Source organism: Myotis myotis, unplaced genomic scaffold (assembly GCF_014108235.1).
Source record: "Myotis myotis isolate mMyoMyo1 unplaced genomic scaffold, mMyoMyo1.p scaffold_m19_p_9, whole genome shotgun sequence".
Lineage (NCBI taxonomy): Eukaryota > Metazoa > Chordata > Mammalia > Chiroptera > Vespertilionidae > Myotis > Myotis myotis.
The window spans coordinates 30,739,458-30,762,241 of NW_023416401.1; the positions used below are offsets into that span (position 1 = coordinate 30,739,458).

Below are 22,784 nucleotides of genomic sequence, written 5' to 3' on the forward strand. Positions count from 1 at the left end.
ATATGCCTGGGCTGTGGGCTCCATCCCCAGTAGGGGGCGTGCAGGAGGTGGCCAATCGATGATTCTCTCTCGTCATTGATGTTTCTTTCTCTCTCCCCTTCTCTCTTCCTTTCTGAGATCAATAAAAATATATTTTAAGAAAAAAAGAATATATTATACTGAAGATGTATATCCATGTACTCTCAAAGAGATTACTCTGTTATAACTTGTCTTGATACCATCTTTTCCCCTCCCTCCATTTTCCCCTTGTACAGAGTAGATGCTCAATAAATACTTGTTCCCTTCTTGAGCTAGTCCTGTCCACCACACTTTCCTAAGTTAAACTCATTACCATTTCTTTAGTAATTAAGTATAATTAATCTGCCAGAGCACTAATGTTTTGAGCAGTTATATAAGCAAATAAAAAGATAATATATGATATATATAACTTTATAGCATGTAGTTTTATATAACAATCTATATTATAAAAACCCAGGGGCCCTAATGCCGTAATGACCAAAGACTGGTCACCAGGAGGCTGCATGTGCAGTGAGGCACGTGCGGGTGGGCGGAGACTTGGCTATGGGTCTCGGGGCATGGCGGGGGCACGGCAGGGTCGGGTCCCGGGTCTCGCATGATTTCCCGCTGGTCTGGGTCTCCCGAGATTTCGTGTGCTGGGTCACTAGTAAATATATATAATTATATATCAAATCCTGCCACATAAACCCATATATACATTGAACTCATTTTATCTATTCATGTAATCTTTAATTATGACTTATATAGCTTTTATTTCTGGTTTTGATTTCAGCCAACATTTCATATTAGGATCATTAGCTTATCAGAAACTGTGGGTTTCAACTTTATTTTTCATTTTATGAATTGGAAGGCATATAAAAACATTTTTATGATTTTTTTATGGTATCATCGTAGACTCTAAGGTACATAAATTCTAGTTAAGCATTTAAAAAATCACAGGCTAATAGATAACCGTTGTGGGCTAGGTGCAGGGGTAGTAGGCTGGGAAGAGGTAAAAAGGAGGCTACTGTTGGTGGAAAGAAAGAAGTAGGGCTAAGTGTATATTTGAACTTAATGGAACTTGAGAAGTGGAGACTGGGGAAATAAAAAATTTTAGGCCCCAATATAAACGTGTTAGCTAGTCTTTCTGTTAAAACTATTTAATAAATTATTCTCTTAAAATAGCTTTTTTATTTTAAAAGTATGTTTTAGTTACCCAAATTGACAGAAATATATACTTGTATATGTTCTTTGATAGTTTGTCTCAGTGATGAAAAGAAAATATTAATGTTGGAACAGTCAAATATGGTTCATTCTAGTTGTTCTTTAGGCTATCTTCTATTGAAAGAATTACTAGATTAATTATATGGTTTTACCTACTCTTATATTAAAGAAAAACAACCATGATATATTAAAGAAAATATGAGTTTGAAACATGTATGCTTTCATTGAAATGATCACTGTACCTTTAAACTGGTTTATGCTAAGTGAAATAAGCCAGCCAGAGAAAGACAAGTACCATATGATTTCACTCATACGTGGAATTTAATGAACAAAGTGAACTGCCAAGCAATATAGAGCCAGACTCATAGATAGAGAGCCAGGCAGACAGCTCTGTGGGTGGGGGTAGCGGGTGAGTGTTGAGGGAGTGGTTATAGGGATTAAGAAAAAACGAGAGAGAGAGAACTCATGGACATGGATGACAGTGTGGTGATTGTGGTTGGGGGTGTGAGAGTGGAAGAGGGTATAGAGGGACTAAATGGTGATGGAAAAAATAAAATAAAATAAATATATTTTGGGAAAAGTCCAAGAGTCTTTTAAATTTTTTTATTTTTTTATAAAAATTTATTTAAAAAGTTTGTATACATTGAATAACTAAGAGTCTTTTAAAGTACTTTAAAAGGCATTTCAATTTTTAAAGGCATTTCAAAAGTGTTTTAAAAGGTACCCTTTAAAAGTATTTTAAGATATTTTAGAAAGAACGTAAGACTTTAAAATTATTTTGGGTTTACTTTCATTAATTTGTACATATGCATATTAAAGATGTGTATGTTTTTTAGATCTTATTACAAGTAAGCATATCCTTCCCATCTTTTTCTTTATTATTCCTGATGGGCCTATGTAAACTTAAATCTCTAAGTAAGACCTGAAATATTTGGTGATTCTAGCACCTTTTATTTGCGTAGTTTCATAAATATAATGAAGCCATTGCCAGAGTAGCTCAAATATTTTTTTTAATCAATGATAAAAAAGCTAAAATCCTCTGAAAGTAATTTTTTGTATTTTTATTACAGGTAAATTGGGATATTCACATTGTACAGAAACGGAGGTAAGAGAATGCTCAAATATTTCTTAGTAAAGCAGTTTTGCAGTCCTATAATTTAGCTTTGAGTACTAACGGTGTCACTATGGGTTTTGGTCTGATAATAATGTGTTGAGAGGAGGTATATCTTTTACATTTAGGAAGAGTAAAATGTGAAGAACTCAATTATCTTGTCCATGGTTTTAAAATGTCAGGGTGTGATATAAAGATAAGATTAATCATAGTTTAAGTTTTTTCTTGAGTTATTTGTGAAATTGAGTTAGCTAAGATTAAGAGCCCATAATTTGAAATAGTTTATGGTTTTTTTTCATAATCCAATCTTTGTGTGTCATAATAAAGGAATAATTTAAATGTGTTGGACTCCTATGGATCTGCCTTTGGTGTAGGGAAAAACAGGGATGTGGAAACAGTGTTTCTGTAAGATTAATAATGGATTAATTGCTTTGTTACTTGTATAAGTAGGATTTTTAATTTTTAATAAGTTAAATTACATATATATATGTATATAATTTAACATTCTAATTGTGAAATTTAAGGAATTTCCACGATTCCAGGTGCTCCTTGCAGGAATTTCAAGGATAACACTGAAATACGAGGCAGTCTCCATGAGTTATGTGTGTGTGTGTGTGTGTGTGTGTGTGTGTGTGTGTGTGTTCCTTTCAGGAACTGTTGCATCCCTTCTTACATGAGAAGTCTTAAAGTCTTGAGTTTATAGCAGTGTCTAATTTTACCAGCAAGGATTTAAGAAGTTACTTTTCTAACTTATAATACATCTACATGTTAAAGCAGGTGTTAGTAAATTTTAACTGTTACTTTAAAATGCAAGGTTCCTAAGGGATTATATTGTATGATAAGGGAGCAAAAATAATTTACTATTTTTTGTATTTAAAAGTTATACAATTCATTTTTTGTATTTTCTATTCAACTTTGAAAGTAGAGATAATTTTTTCCAAATTAGCTATAAAAATAGGCAAGAACTTAAAATTTTTATGTTGTAAGGATTTTTGATGTACTGTTCAATATGATATAAAGGAGTGGGATTTGATTTGAGCCAAAAGATGTAAGTTCTGTCTATGGTTTCTGGTGTGTGTCTTTCTAGCTATGTAATTTTGAGCAAGTAATTTTTTTCTTAGAACTTTTGCTTTCATATCTATAATATGTTAATGATAGTCCCTGTTAACCTCATGGGTTGTGAAATTTTAAAGAGGCAATATATGTGAAAATGTTTTGTAAACCCCAAAGACACTATTATATTTAGCCAGATGACACAAATATAGTCAGCATTTATCTGTATTTAGATAATGAAATGTAAGGGTTTTACATACAAGGCAGAGTCATAAGTCTTATTATTTTGTCTTATGGCAATGCAAGCCATAAAATCAACTTTTTTTTTTTTAATATATTTTATTGAGTTTTCACAGAGAGGAAGAGAGAGGGATAGAGAGTTAGAAACATCGATGAGAGAGAAACATCGATCAGCTGCCTCTTGCACACCTCCTACTGGGGATGTGCCCGCAACCAAGGTACATGCCCTTGGCCGGAATCGAACCTGGGACCTTTCAGTCCGCAGGCCAATGCTCTGTCCACCGAGCCAAACCGATCAGGGCCATAAAATCAACTTTTAACATATTGTTTAGTACTTGCTTTGTATAGGATTATCATTTCATTTTATCTCCTAATTATCTCCTAACCCTTATCCTTTTATCTAAAACTTACTCTGGTCACCAAAAGAATTGGAATCTAAACAGAACTTTCTTTCAGGTTTTTAAAAATATTATAACTACTTAAAGAAGAAAAATCACAAGCAAATTAAAATTTCAATCTGATATTTAGTTTACAAAATTGGTTCGGGGTATTATTTTTAAGGGTAAACAGTGGTGGTTACCTTTGAGGAGATTGGGATTTTGGATGGTGATTTACCTATATTGCTTGGATTAAAAAAAAATGAGACTGATCTCACTTATATGTGGAATCTATTAAACAAAATAAATGGATGAACAAAATAGGTCCATAGTCATGGATACATGGAACAGAATGACAGATCTCAGAGGGGAAGAAAGGGGAGGGGGCGGGAAGAGATTAATCAAAGAACATATATGCATAGTCTATGGACACAGACAGTAGTATGGGGAAGGCCAGGGGGTGGGGCAGAGGCTAAGTGGATGGGGGCAAAAGGGAGGAAAATGGGAGACATCTGTAATACTGTCAACAATCTACACTAATAAAAGAGAAACATGCAAATTGACTGTCCCTCTGCTATGCCCACCAGCCAATCTGAGTGATATGCAAATTAACCCAACAAAGATGGCAGTTAATTTGCATACACAGGCACAGAGCGTAGAAGGAAGCCAAGCGCTGCAGAAGGGAGCAAAGTGGTGGAGAAGGGAACGGAGCTGAGGCAGCAGAGACAGGAGCGGAGCTGAGGCAGCGGAGACGGGCGGGAGCGAGGCAGCGGAGACGGGCGGGAGCGAGGCAGCGGACATGGGAGGGAGCCGAGGCAGCGGAGACAGGAGGGAGTGAGGCAGCCATCCCTGCTTCACTCCGGCCTCAGGAAGCCCTATTCTTGCAGGAATCTTCCTGCAACAGGCCTCTAGTAAATAAAGAAAAAAGAAAAAAATTAGACTGTCTCTGTATATACTTTAGTAATTACAATAATAAAAAGGAGGGGCAGTAGAGCAAGTGGGAATTTTTTCAAGAAGTTTGGTGACTTAGAAGGAAGAGAGAGCTTAAGTAGGAAGTTTCCTTTGTTTCATTTCTGTTTTTAGGTTAAGGAAGACAATATATGTGGTGGTGGTGGTGGTGGTGGTGGTGGTGGTAGGGGAACCAAGAAACAGTGACACTGGAGTACAGATTAGAGAGTTGGTATTTGCTGAAACCAGACGTAGGACTACGTCTAGAAGATGACTAACTAGAGCAGTGGTTGGTGCTCGAAGGGCTGTGGGAAGGCTCTGGGGAGGTGGCTTCCTGACACCCATTCAATGTTAGGAGAAAAATATTTTTAAAGCAATACTAAGACATACTTTGCCCTTTTACTTTCATGGTCTCAAGAGTGTACAATGGGGTTTTCAGGGGCTGCATGGATATGGGACTATGACTGATACCAAACTGCAGAAACAGATAGGAGATTGAGCCAGTTTTTATCAAACATGACCTTTAAGAGTTCTGTAAAAATGTAAAACAATATCACCCTTCTCACTCTTTTTAAAAATATTTTTTCCATAAAAATGTTACTGATATTGTTTAACCTTATTTTTTTAAAATATATTTTTATTGATTTCAGAGAGGAAGGGAGAGGGAGAGGTAGAAACATCAATGATGAGAGAGATCATTGATTGGCTGCCTCCTGCATGCCCCCCACTGGGGATCAAGTCTGCATCCCATGCATGTGCCCTTGACCAGAATCGAACCTGGGACCCTTCAGTCCTCAGGCTGACACTCTATCCACTGAGGCAAATCAGCTAGGGCTAATCTTATTTTTAAATTATTTAATTTAAATAAAAAATTTCTCAGTTTTCATTTCTAATACAGTAAATACTGATAGGTTATAGCTCACATAAACAAAGGCTCCTTGCACTCCTCAGTAATTTTTTAAAATGTAAAGGGATCCCAAAACTAAAATGTTTGAGAACTGTCGGGCTGGGAGATAGTAGAGGTGCTTATTCCTGAGAAACAGAATTGAGAGTTAAGAGAGGTAAAACCAGAGCAAAACCAGGAAGTTGAGGGAATCCTTGATGTAAGGATTTTAGCCAGTCTTTTGTCAGTGAGAAGACAGGGTTCTTTTTGAGAGTGAGGTTACACTGGATCAGAAAGGTGATTGCTAGAGCCTCTTTTTGCCTTTAAATTGTTTTTCTTTTGAGAAGAGATGCCTAGTTCTTTTGGTAAGTTAAAAGCCCATCAAAGCTCCTGCTGGTATAAAGTCCAGATTAAGAAAAAGGCTGCTAACAAGTTGTGTAGGTAGGTAGAAGTGAGTAAGATCTCCGATAGATGGAATAGTTCCACATGTAATCCAGGCTCACCCCAGCCTTTCTGAATTGGAAAGGGTGTTCTTGGGAAGAGGACGTGTGGTGGGAAAACAGAATCTCCTCATTTTTCTGGGTCTGTAGGACCCTCATCAAGGTATGTGATTGAAATACATAACTTTAAGTTCTACTGTTTTTATCGTACATAAAAATTGCTATGATTTATTTTCTACTTTTAATTTTCTCTTTAATGTATCTCATACAAACCAGACAAAATTGTGACTTTAGAGAAAGCAAGGAGGCCATATATAAGTATTTGGTCAACTTTTATGTGATCTTTACCTCAAGATTACTTTAATGTTTCTTAAAATCAAGTACAGGTGACCCTTGAAAAACTTGGGGGTTAAGAGTGCTGATACTTGCCGAAACCGGTTTGGCTCAGTGGATAGAGCGTCGGCCTGCGGACTGAGAGGTCCCAGGTTCGATTCCGGTCAAGGGCATGTACCTGGGTTGCGGGCATATCCCCAGTAGGAGATGTGCAGGAGGCAGCTGATCGATGATTCTCTCTCATCGATGTTTCTAACTATCTCTCTCCCTTCCTCTCTGTAAAAAATCAATAAAATATATTTAAAAAAAAAAAAAGAGTGCTGATACTTATACAGTCAAAAATCCATTATAATTTTTTGGGGGGGATTAATCCTCACCCGAGGATATATTTTTCCATTTATTTATTTATTTATTTATTTATTTATTTTACAGAAAGAAAGAGGAATTTTTATTTAGTGAATACCGAGGTTCAGTTTTGTAAGGTGAAGAGTTCTAGAGATGGGGGATTGCTGGGGTCCAACCCCAGCAGGTCCAGGGGTCCCCAAAGGTGTGGACGGAGTCGGCAAAGAAGGAATGACACGGAGACAGCGTTCAGTTGATCAGCAGCCTAGCCAGGATCTCTAGCCAGGATCTCCAGCCAAGTTCTGTTCAGGATCTCCAGCGACATTCTGGTTAGGACCTCCAGCCAGGTTCTGTGTCCATGTTCTCTTGCTAGGTCCTCCAGCCAGGTTCTCCAGGTTCTCCAGCCAGGTTCTGTAGCCATGTTCCCTCGCTAGGTTCTGTCCAGGTTCTCCAGCCAGGTTCTGTAGCCATGTTCCCTCGCTAGGTTCTGTCCAGGTTCTCCAGCCAGGTTCAGTCACCAGGTTCTAGTCAGGTTCTCTTGCCATGTTCTATCCAGGTTCTGTAGCCAGGTTCTGTCTCTAGGTTCTTCAGCCAGGTTCTCTCGCTAGGTTCTGTCTCTAGGTTCTGTGGCCAGTTTCTCTCCAGGATCTTTTGCCATGTTCTCTCCAGCGAAGTTCTTCTGTCTCTAGGTTCTGTGTAGGTTCTGTGTCTAGATTCTGTGTCTAGGTTCTGTCTCCATTTATTTTTAACGCGAGTAGAGAGGGAGAGGAAGAGAGAGAAACATTGATGTGAGAGAGACACATTGATTGGTTGCCTCATGAACGAACCCCCGACTGGGGCTCAGGATCAAACCTGCAACCCAAGTACATGCCCTTGACCAAGAATCGAACCCAAGACCCTTTGATACACAGGCCAGTGCTCTAATCAGTGAGCAATACAGGCTAGAGCAAGCATGTCAAACTCAAAGGCTAACATGGGCCAAATAAGATTTAAGTTTATATGGGCTGCAAAAAAACAAAAGCTTTCATTTTCATAGAACTATAGGTTTATTTCGATAGAGACATGCTGAATACAAAGGGCTGAAATAATGAGTAATCGTTAATGAATATTCGTTGTGGGCTGCATGTGGGCCTGGGGCCACGAGTTTGACATACTTGGGCTAGAGCCATTATAATTTTTTTACTCTACAATTGGCCCCTCATATCCACAGTTTTCTCATCCACAGATTCAACCAACTGTGAATCAAAAACAGTTATTTTTCATCTGTGGTTGGCAAACCATGGTTGGGAAATGTAGGTAGGTCTGAAGTTGGGAAAGCAAAAATACTGTTTTAAAAGACATGCACTTTTTTTTTTTTGCTTTAATAGGTAATTTAATTTTTTCCTACACCTTTTTTTTCTTTCATTTTTTGAAGGTATAATTTATATACAGTAAAATCCAACCTCTTGAGTTACAATTGAGTTTTGACAAATACATTAAGTTGTGTTAACTAACCCCACAATCAAGTTCTATCACCCCTCAAAATTCCCCCCATTTCCCTTGTAGTTAGTCCCTCCTCCCCCTAGCCCTTGGCAATCACTAATCCGTATTTTGCCCCTTTTATTTAAACAGTGTATTACTGTCAGTTCTCCTCTGGGAGTGGCTCAGACTGATATTTATAAACTCTTGAGTGATTGACCTGTACTTGTGGGTACTTGTCTGCCAAGGAAGCAGTCCTGATTCATAGTATAGGGCAGTGATGGTGAACCTATGACACGCGTGTCAGAGGTGACAAACGAACTCATTTTTTTGGTTGATTTTTCTTTGTTAAATGGCATTTAAATATATAAAATAAATATCAAAAATATAAGTCTTTGTTTTACTATGGTTGCAAATATCAAAAAATTTCTATATGTGACACGGCACCAGAGTTTGAGTTAGGGTTTTTTGAAATGCTGACACGCCGGGCTCAAAAGGTTCGCCATCACTGGTATAGGGGGAGCTTACATCCCCATTTTACAAGTTTTTTCTGCTGCCATTATTTAAATAGTTTTGTGGGTTAAAGTTAAAGAAAATTGCTAAGCACTTAAAAATACTAAAACATTTAGTATCACCACTAAATTCCATTTAGTATTTGAATTTTCAAGTATTTTAGTTGTGGCCTTTTCACTGTTGTTTTAGTTTTCTAAACTTCATCACATTCCTGTCTTCTATTAACCACCACTAATTATGAAGCACTCAGAGGCCCTTAACCTTTAGCAGGAAAGAAGGTTAAATGAATAACTAAAACAATCCTGCTGTTCCCCTTGGAGGATTAGTTGTATTTTAAGTGGAATAGGTTAAAATATTATATATGGTTAACTTTTGTCAATACTTTCATCTTGATAGAGCTAGTTTGTAAAAATAATAGCATAGTAGAAATATTTAAGCTTTACTGAGGGAAATTATTAAAAACACTCATGTTTATCCCTGGTCAGTGTTGCTCAGTGGATAGAGCCTTGGCCTGCGCACACAAAGGGTGGTGGGTTCGATTCCTGGCCAAGGGCAAGGTAACTTGGTTGCAGGGTTGTTCCCTGGCCACAGTCAGGGTGCGTTGTGTGCAGGAGGTAACCAATTAATGTGACTCTCTCACATTAATGTTTCTCTCTCTCTCTCTCTCTTCCTCTCTCCCTTCTGTCCCTTCCCTCCCTCCCTCTCTCATTAAAAATAAATGGAAAAATTATCCTCAGGTGAGGATTAACACAAAAAATTAAAAATAAAAACACTCATGTTCACATTTTGGAAATAAACTTCACATATACTTTATATAAATACTTTTGTTTTATTCCCACATGCATCTTTTTTAAAATAAGTTTTATTTTTCATTTATAGTAGATGTACAATATTATATTAGTTTCAGGTGTACAACCCAGTGATTAGACATTTATACAACTTATGAAGTGACCACCCTGATAAATCTAGTGCCCATCTGACACCATATATAGGTTATTATAATGTTATTGACTGTGTTCTCTATGCTGTACTTTATATCCCTGTGACTATTCCATAACTACCAGTTTGTACTTCTTTTTCACCTGTCAGTCCCCTTCCAATCTGGCAACTGTCAAAATGTTCTTTGTATCTATGAGTCTGTTTCTGTTTTGCTAATTTATCTTGTTTTTTATTTTAATTTTATTATTTTAAAAAATATATTTTTATTCATTTCAGAGAGGAAGAGAGAGAAAGAAACATCAGTGATGAGAGAGTATTATTGATCGGCTGCCTCCTGCATGCCCCCACACTGGGGATCGAGCCCACAAACTGGGCATGTGCCCTGACTGGGAATCGAACTGTGAATTCCTGGTTCATAGGTAAACACTCAACCACTGAGCCATACTAGCCAGGCTGTCTTGTTTTTTTAGATCCCACATTTAAGTGAAATCATATGGCATTTGTCTTTCTCTGACTTATTTCACTCAGCACAATACCTTCTAGGTCCATTCATGTTGTTGCAGATGACAGGATTTCATTTTGTTTGTTAATTTTCTCATTGATTTTTAGAGAAGAGAAAGTGAAGGGAGGAAGGGAGGAGAGGGAGGAGGGAGAGACAGAGAGAAAGGAACATCAATGTGAGACACATTGATTGGTTGCCTCCCACATGCACCCTGACCATACCTAGGGAACGAACCTGCAATCAAGTGCCTGCCCTTGACTGGGCATCGAACCTGCAACCCTTTGCTGCATAGGCTGATGCTCTTAACTACTGAGCAATGCCAGCCAGGACTTCATTATTTTTTATGGCTGGGTCATACTACATTGTTTACATGCATTACTTCTTTATCCATTCAAGTATTGATGGACACTTAGATTGTTTCCATATCTTGACTATCTAATCTAATAAAAGAGAAACATGGTAATTGGCCTACGACCGCTGCCCTTCCCATTGGCTAATCAGTGATATATGCAAATTAATTGCCAGCCAAGATGGCGGTTAATTTGCATACTTGCAATGATGAGAGGTGAAAGGGGAAGGACTGAAGAATGGTGATCGGCAACCCAGGTGGCAGGCAAGAGTTGGGGGGTGGGCAAAGGCCGCCTTTCCCCACCCCCCAGCCGGTGATCGCCATGGGAAAGCTGGGGTTGCTGGCTGGCCTGCGGCTCTGATCGCCATGGCAATTGGAGGGCTGGAGGGCAGGAGGGCCGGAGCCAGGCCAGGCGGCAACCACGGACCCCGACATAGCGATGGAGGGCGGGAGGGCCGTGTTGCAGGGCAGGCAGCAACCACGGACCCCCACCATGGCAATCGAAGGGCGGGAGGGCGGGGCGCAGGCCAGGCAGCAACCTCGGACCCCCACCATGGTGATGGGAGGGCAGGAGGGCCGGAGCGCAGGCCAGGCCGCAACACCAGACCCTCGCCATGGCGATAGGAGGGCAGGAGGGCCGAGCGCAGGCGAGGCATCAACCCCGGACCCCCAACATGGCAACTGATGGGCTGGAGGGCCTGCGTCCCTCGATTGCCATGGCGATCCGAGGGCAGGAGGGCAGGGTGCAGGCCAGGCCGCAACCCGGACTCCCGGAACCTCTCTTAATGGTTCTCTTAAGGCAGTTGGCGAGGGACCTCGGAGAGCCCCAGGGGGCCCTGGTGCCAGCAAACTGAGACCTGGGGCGGCTCTCCCCAGGAGGTCCAGAGAACAGCCACTGCAGCCCGCCCCCACCCCAGCGCAAGGCATGGCACGCTGGGCCCGAGGACCCACCCCCTCCCAGAGGCCCCTGGCTTGCTCATGCAGCCCTGGTCACATCACTGGAGCAGCTATAAGGCACAGAAAGCACCAGGGACAGCCGCTTGCTCCCACCCGCATTTGCAAAGACAAGGCCGGAGGGTGTGAGGGCCAGCTCACATCTCCTTTTCCCTCCTTTTGCTCCTCCTCTGGCTGCTTAGCTCGCCCAGCTTCTTATCCAGGCTCCTCTGTAGCTGGGCCCACTTGGCGGAGTCCAGGGACCAGTCCTTGGCCCCACTGCCAGCGTACAGCACTCCCTCCCAGCTGATTCTCTGCCGGGCATGGGCACGGGCCCTCTCCCCACAGCCATGGATCTTGGGCAGGCAGTGGCTGAGGCAGTAGCAGTGGCTGCAGTGTGGGCAGAGCAGTTCCGGATTACGAGAGGGATGTCGGACTACTGGTTTAGGCCCAATCCCTGTAAACTGGCAGGACATTTTTCGAGGGGTCCCAAATTGGAGAGGGTGCAGGCCAGGCTGAGGAACACACCCTCCCCCGTGCACGAATTTCGTGCACCGGGCCACTAGTTATAAATAATGCTACAATGAACATATGAATGATAGGTATTTATTTATTACCATTTTATTATTCATACTTTCGATCTTTTTTCTCTTCTTCTTAAAGAAATTTTTATTGACTTTAGAGAGAAAGGGAGAGGGAGAGTTAGATAGAAACATCAGTGATGAGAGAGAATCACTGATTGGCTGCCTCTTGCACGCCCCTGCTGGTGATCGAGCCCGCAACCCGTGCATGTGCCCTTGACCAGAATTGAACCCTAGACCTGCTGGTCCGCAGGCCGACACTCTATCCACTTAGCCAAACCAGCCAGGGCTCTATATTAGTTTTTATGTTTCCTATTTCTTTGTTGACGTTTTCACTGAGATCATTGAGCATCTGTATAACCAGTGTTTTGAACTCTGAATCTGGTAGATTGCTTGTCTCCATTTCTTTCATTTTTTTTCTGGAGTTTTGTTCTGTTCTCTCATTTGGGACATGTTTCTTTTTGCCTGTCTTCCTGTGTTTGTTTCTGTGTAATAAATAGAGCCCCACATTAATTTTTAAAAAATATTTTATTGATTTTTTTACAGAGAGTAAGAGGTATAGAGAGTTAGAAACATCGATCAGCTGCCTCCTGCACACCTCCTACTGGGGATGTGCCCACAGTACATGCCCTTGACCGGAATCGAACCTGGGACCTTTCAGTCTGCAGGCCGACGCTCTACCCACTGAGCCAAACCGGTTAGGGCCCCACATTAATTTTTAAAATATACTTTAGTGCTTACTATGTGCTAAGTATTGTTATAGACATTAATTCTCATACACATTTATGAATTGAATACTATTATTATTCATATTTTAGAAATGGGAGCTAAAGTATAGAGAGGTTAAGTAACTTATCCAAGTACTATAGTCAGTTCATTCAGGTTTCTCTTAATCAGCTTTTATTTATCTGCAGTGTAAGGTATCATAATGCTGATCATTAATTTAGTGCCCCATTTGGGACAGTGAAATGCCTGAGTGTCTCTCTCTTTTTAAAAAAAAAAATATATATATATTTCTTTATTGGTTTCAGAGAGGAAGGGAGAAGGAGAGAGAGATAGAAACATCAATGATGAGAGAGAATCACCGATCGGCTGCCTCCTGCACGCAACCCAGGCATGTGCCCTTGGCCAGAATCGAACCTGGGACCCTTCAGTCCGCAGGCTGACGCTCTATCCACTGAGCCAACCCGGCTAGGGCCTGAGTGTCTCTTTATTGTGTATATGCCTCTTATCTGCGACTATTTAAACTCCTAGCATTATGTAGGCAGGGAATGTGTTTCTGTTAGATGTAAACTGGGCAAAGGAGTGAATATAGTCCATGAACTTTCAACCCCAGTGGTTAGTTGAATATAGGGTTCTGTCCCATAGTAATTTGAGAAGTAGTTTGATTCTAAATTACTCAGAACTACTTGAGTCCTTTCAGTCCCTTCTATGCTGTGCCCTTTCTGGCCAGGCCTGGAGTGACACCACCACCATCATGCCAGCCATGTTCAAAGGTGATGGGATATGGGGACTTGAAGTATTCATCTCTGACATCTGGAACTTTAAGAGAATCAACCAGGAACTGGCTATCATCTGCTCCAAATTCAAAGATGGCAAAGCCTTGAACGGCTACAGTAAGAAAAAAAAAGTGTAAATTGCTCTTCATCTTCCTGCTGGGCCATGACATTGATTTTGGTCACATGGAGGCCATGGACCTGCTTAGCTTTAACAAGTACACAGAGAAGCAGATAGGTTACCTCTTCATCTCATTGCTGGTGAACTCTAACTCCGATCTGATCTGGTTCATTAATAATGCCATCAAGAATGACCTGGCCAGCCACAACCCCATCTTTCCCTTGCATCCTGGTGGCTGGGGACAGCATAGACAGCCTGAATCAGAACTCGACCCTGTGCACAATGAGGCTGTACAAGTCCTCGCCCGACCTAGTGTGCATGGGCAAGTGGATGGCCCACATTAGGCACCTGCTCAATGACCAGCACCTGGGTGTGCTCACAACTGCTGTCAGCCTCAGCACCTATCTCTGTAAGAAGAACATGGATGACTTCCATACTTGCATCTCTCTGTATGTGTCCCACCTGAGCCAGATTGTCTCCTCAGCCTCCACTGACCTCCAGTACTACACCCAGCTCTTGGTGAAGCTTCTGTGGCTGCTGTAGTGCTACTCCTGCCAGAGGATGCGGATGTGAAAGGGAGGCTGGTCGAGTGTCTGGAGAGAGTGCTCCGCTAGGCCCAGGAGCCACCCAAGTCCAAGAAGGTCCAGCACTCTAGGATGTCTAGAATGCCATCCTTTTTGAGACCATCAGCCTCATTATCCACTATGACAGTGAATCCAACCTTCTGGTTCAGGCCTGCAATCAGCTGGGGCAGTTCTTACAGCACCGGGAGACCAACCTGTGCTACCTAGCCTGGAGAGCACGTGAACGCTGGCCAGCTCTGAAGTCTCCCACAAGGCAGTCAAGACCTGCATCAACACTGTCATCAATGCCTTCAAGATGGAGTGGGGCTGGAAGAGCTTAATGGGGGGAAAAGGAGGACCTATGTAATACTTTCAACAATAAAGATTAAAAGAAAAAAAAGATGCTAATAATATGCTAATTAAATTAACTCTAAAAAAAATGGAGTGGGATAGCAACATGCTAATGGGCACCTGATCTTCTCTACCCATGTGCCAAGCAGATCATGTCGGAGGTGTGGTACCTGGAGACAGCTAACTATGCCATCTGTGAGGAGATCATCCTGCAGGTGGCATCCTGGCCAAGAAATACACAGCAGACTGCAGCTGTTGTGGACACCATCCTCAACCTCCTCTGCATCGCAGGTGACAATGAGTGAGGAGATGTGGTACTGCATGCTGCAGGTTATCAACCACGATGATATTTAAGACTGTGTTTAAGTTGCTCCAGGCCACAGCCTGTCACAAGAACATGGAGAATCTGATTGCTGGGGAGCCCCGCTCCAGCACCCGGTGCAGTTCTCACTGCTGTATTCCAAGTTCCATCTGTTCAGTGTGGTGATGTGGGCCATGCTGCTGTCCACCTACTCAAGTTCATCAACCTCTTCCTGGAGACCAACGCCACCATCCAGGGCATGCTGTGGGCCTCCCAGCTATGCAGTGCAGATGTGGAGCTGCAGTAGCATGTGGTTGAATACTTCTTCCTCAGCTCAGTGTCCAGCATGTACATCCTGGTCACAGTGCTAGAGGAGATGCCACCTTTCCCCAAGTGTGAGTAGTTCATCCTGGCCAAGCTGAAATGCAAGAAGGGGCAGGGGACGGCTGGAGGGATCCAACCAGCAATAACATCAGTAGGGGTGTGGAGCCCACCTCCAGCACCTTGTCGATGCCTTCCCCCTCCCACGACCTTCTGGGGCTGTGGGCAGCCCCTGCTGCAGCAGTACCTCAGGCTCCCTCCATTGTAGGCAACCTCCTGGTGGATTTCTTGTTTGGTGGCCTGGCCACTGAGCCCAGCCTGGGGCCCACCCCTGAGGAGGCCTTTTTTGGGACCTGAACCCCTGAGGACTTTGACCCGCCCATCCCAGAGTTGATGAACTTCTGAATAAGCTCGTGTGCAAGAACAATGGGGTCCTGTTTGAGAACCATCTGCTGCAGATTGGAGTCAAGTCGGAGTTCAGGCTGAACTTGGGCCACATGCATCTCTTCTATGGCAACAAGATCTTGGTACAGTTCCAGAACTTCATGCCCACTGTAATCTACTCTGGAGACCTCCAAACTCAGCTGGTTGTGCAGACCAACCCATGCAGGTAGACGGAGGGGTGCAGATGCTCAACATCGAGTGACTGTGGGACTTCCTGACACCCCTACTCCTGTCAGTGTGCTTCAGGGGTGGGGGAGCCCCTTAGTCCCTCACCCTGAAGCTCTTGGTGATCATCAACAAGTTCTTCCAGCCAACAGCGATGGCAGTCTAGGACTTCTTCCAGCATTGGAAGCAGCTGAGCCTCCTCCAACAGGAGGCACAGAAAATCTTCAAAACCAACCACCCCACTGATGCTGATGTCACTAAGGCCAAGTTCCTGAGGTTTGGCTCTGCTCTCCTGGACAATGTGGACTCCAACCCTGAGAACTTCATGTGGCTGAAGTCATTTAGACTCAGCCCTGCAGCTGGGTTGTTTGCTCCAGCTGGAGCCCAGTTCCTAGGCTCAGATGTACCGGCTGACCCTGCGTAAAAGCAAGGAGCCTGTCTCTTGTCATGTGTGTGAGCTGCTGGCCTAGCAGTTCTGAGCATTGGACTCTGTCCCCGGGGATGTGGCCAGCACAAAGAAGCCCCTGGGACTGAGAGAGCTTTATTGGATGGGACAGTGAGAGGACCTGTGCTGGTGATAGGTGTGTAGAGGATGTCTGGGACCTTCCTCTGGTCTTTTGTATTTTTATTTTTGTTCACCTGCTGCTGTTTACATTCTGGGGGGTAAGGGACAACCTGTCCCTCCCTTTTGCTCCCAAGCACAGAGGGGAGAGGGACCAGGGAAGCAGGTCCCACCCTACCCTGTTGTGGCCCCTCCTGTCCCTTCCCTGTCAATGGACTACAGGAAAAAAATAAACTGTATTATTATATAGCAGTTATAGTATTGGATCTGCTCTTTTAGCAAAAGGCTTTGTCTGCTTTTAAACTTTAAGGGTTTATAAGTGGAATTGCATGTACTACATCTGATAAGGGGTTAATTTCCAAAATATATAAAGAACTTATACAACTCAACACCAGGAAGACAAACATTCTAATTTCAAAATGGGCAAAGGACCTGAATAGACACTTCTCCAAAGAGGATATACAGATGGCCAATAGACATATGAAAAAAAATGCTCAATGTCATTAATCATCAGAGAGATGCAAATTAAAACTACAATGAGATATCACCTCACACCTGTCAGAATGGCTACCATCAATAAGTCAACAAACAAGTGCTGGTGAGGATGTGGAGAAAAGGGAACCCTAGTGCACTGTTGGGGTGAATGCAGACAGGTATAGCCATTGTGGAAAACAACAGTATGAATTTTCCTCAAAAAATTAAAAATGGAACTGCCTTTTGACCCAGTGATCCCACTTCTGGGAATATATCCTAGGAATCCTGAAATACCAATCAGAAAGAATATATGCATCCCTATGTTCATTGCAACGTCTATAATAATAAAAGTGTAATATGCTAATTAGACTGGACAACCGAGTGACCTTCCAGACATCATTCTGGATGTCCTTTCGGATGAAGCTGCCATGGCGGGGCAGAGGCACTTAGGGGCAATGAGGCAGGCAGGCAGAGGTGGTTAAGGGCAATGAGGCAGGCATGCGAATGGTTAGGGGCGATGAGGCAGGCAGGCAGAGTTTTTAGGGGCTATCAGGCAGGCAGGTAGGTGAGTGGTTAGGAGCCAGCGGTCCCGGATTGTGAGAGGGATGTTCGACTGCCAGATTAGGCCTGATCCTGCTGCGTGATCTGGCCTAAACTGGCAGTTGGACATCCCCCGAGAGGTCCCAGATTGCGAGAGGGTGCAGCCCGGGCTGAGGGGACCGTCTCCTCACCCCCCCCCCCCCCCAGTGCACAAATTTCATGCACCGGGCCTCTAGTTATTTACAATTGCCAAAATCTGGAAACAGCCCAAGTGCCCATCAGGAGAGGAGTGGATAAAAAAGCTATGGTACATTTACATAATGGAATACTACTTAGGTATAAAAAAAGAAGTAACTCTTCCCTTTTGTGACATCATGGATGGATGTGGAGATTATTATGCTAAGCAAAATAGGCCAGTCAGATAAAGACAAATACCATATGATCTCACTTACATGTGGAATGTAATGAACAAAATAAACTGACGAACAAAATAGAACCAGAGGCATGGATACATGGAACAGACTGACAAATGTCAGAGGGGAGGGAGTAGGGGGACTGGATGAAAGGGGAAGAGATTAGCCAAAGAACATAAATGCATAGCCCATAGGCATAGACATCAGTGTGGTGAAGGCCAGAGGGAGGGCCTGGGTGGAGGTGGGCAAAGCGGGGAAAATGGGGGACATTAATTAGTAAAGTAATAGTGTCAACAATAAAAATAAAATAAAATAAAGTATTGGAAGCTCCATTTACTGCTGGTAACGACAGCATTTTCTCCTTGGTCAACAGGTAAAAGGAACAGGAAGGATGCTCACATTCTGCTTCCTGTCTTTTTGTAAATAAGCCTGAATTTACATGGCCATTCTAGTGACATTAACTTATATGGTATGGCAATGGGTTTGTGTGTCCTCAGAGTAAATGTGTCTACCTTTGAGTTGCTGTTTTTTAGTGTCCATATTAGTAGAGGTTGGTAGTGAAACATTATTGATGTGATAAATAGGTAATCTCACTTAGATTTCATGTATCATCAGATATAGACTAAGGGCATTATGATAGTTATTTGGCACATTTTAAATTCATTTCTCCCTCCTCCTTGTCTCCCCGTCCTCCCTTCTCTTCTATCTCTCTATCTCAGATAATATTTATTACCAAAAATGGCCTTTCTGTGTTAGTCATAGATGTCTTAAATAGAGGGGACATGGTGTGACCATAGGATACAACATTTTTACAAGTAGTGTTCCTTTGTTACTATATTTGAAGATCAGTAGCAGTTTATAAATGTATATATTTGGCAAAGGATTTTAGAATAACCAGAATTATCTGGAAGTAAATATTTTATTCTTTATTTTTATTGTTTGCATTTTATTGAATTTATTGGGGTGACACTGGTTAAAATTATACAGGTTTCAGGTGCACAATTCTACAAAACTAATAAATAAGTTTAACAAGGTTGCAGGATACAAAATCTTAATAGAAAAATCAATTATACTTCTAAATACTTGCAATGAACAATCCGAAAATGAAATTAGAAAAACAATTCCATTTATAATAGCATCAAAATTAATAAAATAGTTAACAATGAACTAAGTAAAAGAAGGGCAAAACTTACACTGAAAACTACAAAACACTGTTGAAAAAATTAAAGAAGATCTAACAAATGGGAAGATATCCTGTGTTGATGAATTGGAAGCTCAGTACTAAGATGCTAATACTACCCAAAACCATCTACAGATTCAAGGCAATCCTTGTCAGAATCCCAGCTGGCTTCTTTGCAGAACTGACAAGCTGATTCTAAAATTCAGATGGAGATTCAAGGGACCCAGCAGAGCCTAAATAATCTTGAAAACGAAGAACAAAGTTGGAGGACTCACACTTCCAGATTCAAAAGACTGGGCGCTGGCCTTAATTTAGTCTATGCTTTAGACACAAATATTCCCTCTTTACTTTAGAGGCAACAGTACCTATTTCCTAATTATCTACTATCTCTGTTTCCTTAAAACTGTTATTTATATAAATTTTGGTTTATTAAACTTAGAGTTTTATTAATTTTTTTTCTGCAGAGTTAATAAAATTAGGTAGTTAATACCAAGGCAGTAAAAATGAGCAGGACAATTATAATTTGCATTATTTGATACTTTTTTTTTTTTTAAATATATTTTATTGATTTTTTACAGAGAGGAAGGGAGAGAGATAGTTAGAAACATCGATGAGAGAGAAACATCGATCAGCTGCCTCTTGCACATCTCCTACTGGGGATGTGCCCGCAACCCAAGTACATGCCCTTGACCGGAATCAAACCCGGGACCTTTCAGTCCGCAGGCCGATGCTCTATCCACTGAGCCAAACCGGTTTCGGCGATACTTTTTTATTAAGATACTAGAAGCCCAGTGTGTGAAATCGTGTCGTCCGCCCCCCCCCCCCCCGCCCGTCCACCAACGAGCACCTCACCCACCTGCGCCGGTCTTTGGTGGTTATGGCGGTGTTAGGGCCCACAGGCCTTTTATAATGATAGATTTTCAGATGTATTTTTTTATTACTGTTCTGTAGTTTATACAAGAAAGAAATTTAATAAATTAATAAAAAATGGATCAACAACTAGTATTTGTGAAATGGGCCTGGTGTCTCAAGGTATGGGCCAGTAGGTTGGCCTTTAATAACGACTGCCAAGTATAGAAGTGGCTGCTGTTGGTTTTAAAGAGGTCATGGTTACCAGGTCTGACTTTACCTTGAGAAGGAGAAGAGCAGAATGCTTTGAGGAAAGGAGTTGGCAAAAGAATTGAAGGAGATTGTGAAACCTCCTTAAAATTTCTATTAAAGAGCTTGTTAAGTTTACTGTATTAAATTTCTTTGTTCTGGAAGGGACACTGGCCCTTTTAAGAATGGGAGATCTTTGCAACCCATGACAAGCTGTAAAAGGTTGCTAAGGAGATTCCTTTGAGAAGGAGTAGTATGTAAATGATCTGTTTTTGAACTCTGACTTCTGAAGGCAGGAAATGAAAGGAGGGAGGATGCTTTTATTTCACTCTAATATTTTAGGAAGGAAGCAAAAGCAAAAATCTTTTTTCTTAAACACAGAAATCATCTGTTTTGGACAAAATTAATTTGTGTTGTGTTAACATTGTATTTTAAAATATTTTATTGACTTATAGGACATTGAGAAACGTGCACAGATCAAGTTATAGCTTGATGAATTTTTACAGAGTTATAATGTTTTTAATGTCATTTAAATACACTCTAATTATATGTGTCTTTGTAAAAATATTATCTTATAGAGTTTTATTTCAAGTGAAGATCAAAGTGATCATTTCAAAGCATTATGGAGATTTTCATTTAGTTTCTATTTTTGATTGAATGTTGTATTCCCCCACCTTCTTTCCCAGTCTCTTACTATTAAAACAAAATCAGGGAAAGGATTTCTTCCAGGGAGAAAGGAGCCATTCTGATTAGAACTGGTTTAGTGCAGTGCTATCCAATAGAAACTTAATGAGAGTCACATGTCTAATTTACAGTTTTCCAGTAGCCACATTAAAAAGTGAAAAGAAACAGGTGAAATAAATGTTATAGTATATTTTATTTAACCTAATATGCCTAAAACATTATCATGTCAGCACACATTCAATGTGAAAATTATTACTGAACTACTTTACATACCTTTTCATAGTAAGTCTTTCAAGTCTGGTATGTATGTTTTACTTCAGCTCCTCTGTTTGGACTAGCCACACTTCAGGTGCTTTGTAGCCACATTTGGTTAAAGGAGTAGGGAGAAGAAGAAATGGAAATGTTTAAGAAATGAGAAATTTGAAAGACCCTGCAATTATTTTTTAAAAATTATGAAGCTTATTGGGGAGTCAGTAACAGCATGTTGTGTCGGGTGGAGTCTTATGGAATCACCAGGGGAGGGCAAACAGTGTGAGCCAGTTTGATGGAGACTCAGATACGGTGTCCACCTGCCGGCTCTGTGGGGGGAGGGCTCATCAAATGAACAATGAGCTCGGCCAGCACTTCTTCTGGGAGAAAGTAGCCCCTCACTCCTACTTCTCCCCCTGATGCCAGTCAATTCAGTTCCTTCCCACCTGTCTCTGATGCCCTTCAAGCTGCTGTCCCAGTGCTGGAGCTCAGAGGGAGTGAGTCTGGGTAAATCTGTGCGTGAGCCCTTTAAGAAGACTCCAGTAGCCCTCCATCTCACTCAGGCTCAACCCCCACTGGTTTTTACAGCCAGAAGTTATGGGAACTTCCCTTCCTGGCACTGGAACCCTAGGCTGGGGGCCTGCTGTGGGGCTGGGGCCCCTCACTCACAGGGGGGACCTCTGCAGCTGAGACAGCCCTCCTGATTTTTATCCACCACAGGTGCCTGTGAGGCCAGCACATTTGGTTTCTCCACCCCTCCTGCCAGTCTCCATGTGGCTTCTTATCTGATTCCCTAGTTGTAGGACTTACATTTATCCAGATTTCAGGCAGTTCTGAATGATGTTCTGTAGTTTAGTTATAATTTTGATGTGGTTGTGAGACAAGGCGAGCATGCATCACATTTACCTATGTTGCCATCTTGACTGGAAGTTCTATAATTTGTTATATTGGGCCCCAGTTTCCTGTCTGTAAACTAAACATGTTACCACCTGCCCCTGAAGTGGTTGTAAGGATTAGAGAGATCAGGTGTGAAAAGTGACTAGCATAGCAAGCAGTTCCTGGGATGGCTGATGCTATTATTTTTGTCATCCCCTGAATGTAAAATTTTGTTAACAGGAATTCAGATATCAGAGTATATATTTATATTTTCCTATGCAAATATAGGAGTATAGATTGTAATTAACTTTGGAGAGCAATTGGGCAATATTATATATACTAGAGGCCTGGTGCATGACATTTGTGTACGGGGGAGGGTCCCTCAGCCCAGCCTGCACCCTTTTGCAGTCAGACATCCCTCTCCCAGTCTGGGGCTCTAGCAGTCTGGGACCCCTTGCTCCTTACTGCCCACCTGCAGCGGAGGCGGGAGAGGCTCTCGCCACCACCACTGTGCTCACCAGCCATGAGCCCAGCTTCTGGCTAGCAGCGCTCTCCCTGTGGGAGTGCACTGACCACCAGGGGGCAGCTCCTGTGTTGAGCGTCTGTCCCCTGTTGGTCAGTGTGCATCATAGTGACTGGTTGTTCTGCTGTTCGGTAGATTTGCATATTAGCCTTTTATTATATAACACTAGAGGCCCAGTGCACAAAAATTTGTGCACTCGG

General features: G+C 42.1%; 1 protein-coding gene across 13 annotated transcripts in view; it reads left to right on the plus strand.

Annotated features, from left to right (window-relative positions):
* LOC118663754 (centrosomal protein of 76 kDa) overlaps nucleotides 1–22,784 on the plus strand; it is a 149,492-nt gene that overhangs the window by 45,422 nt on the left and 81,286 nt on the right. For all 13 annotated transcript variants that reach the window (XM_036323683.1, XM_036323688.1, XM_036323691.1 and 10 more), the window contains one exon: nucleotides 2,292–2,326. In XM_036323683.1, coding sequence (XP_036179576.1) covers nucleotides 2,292–2,326 — 35 coding nt within the window. The remainder of the gene's footprint in view (nucleotides 1–2,291; nucleotides 2,327–22,784) is intronic.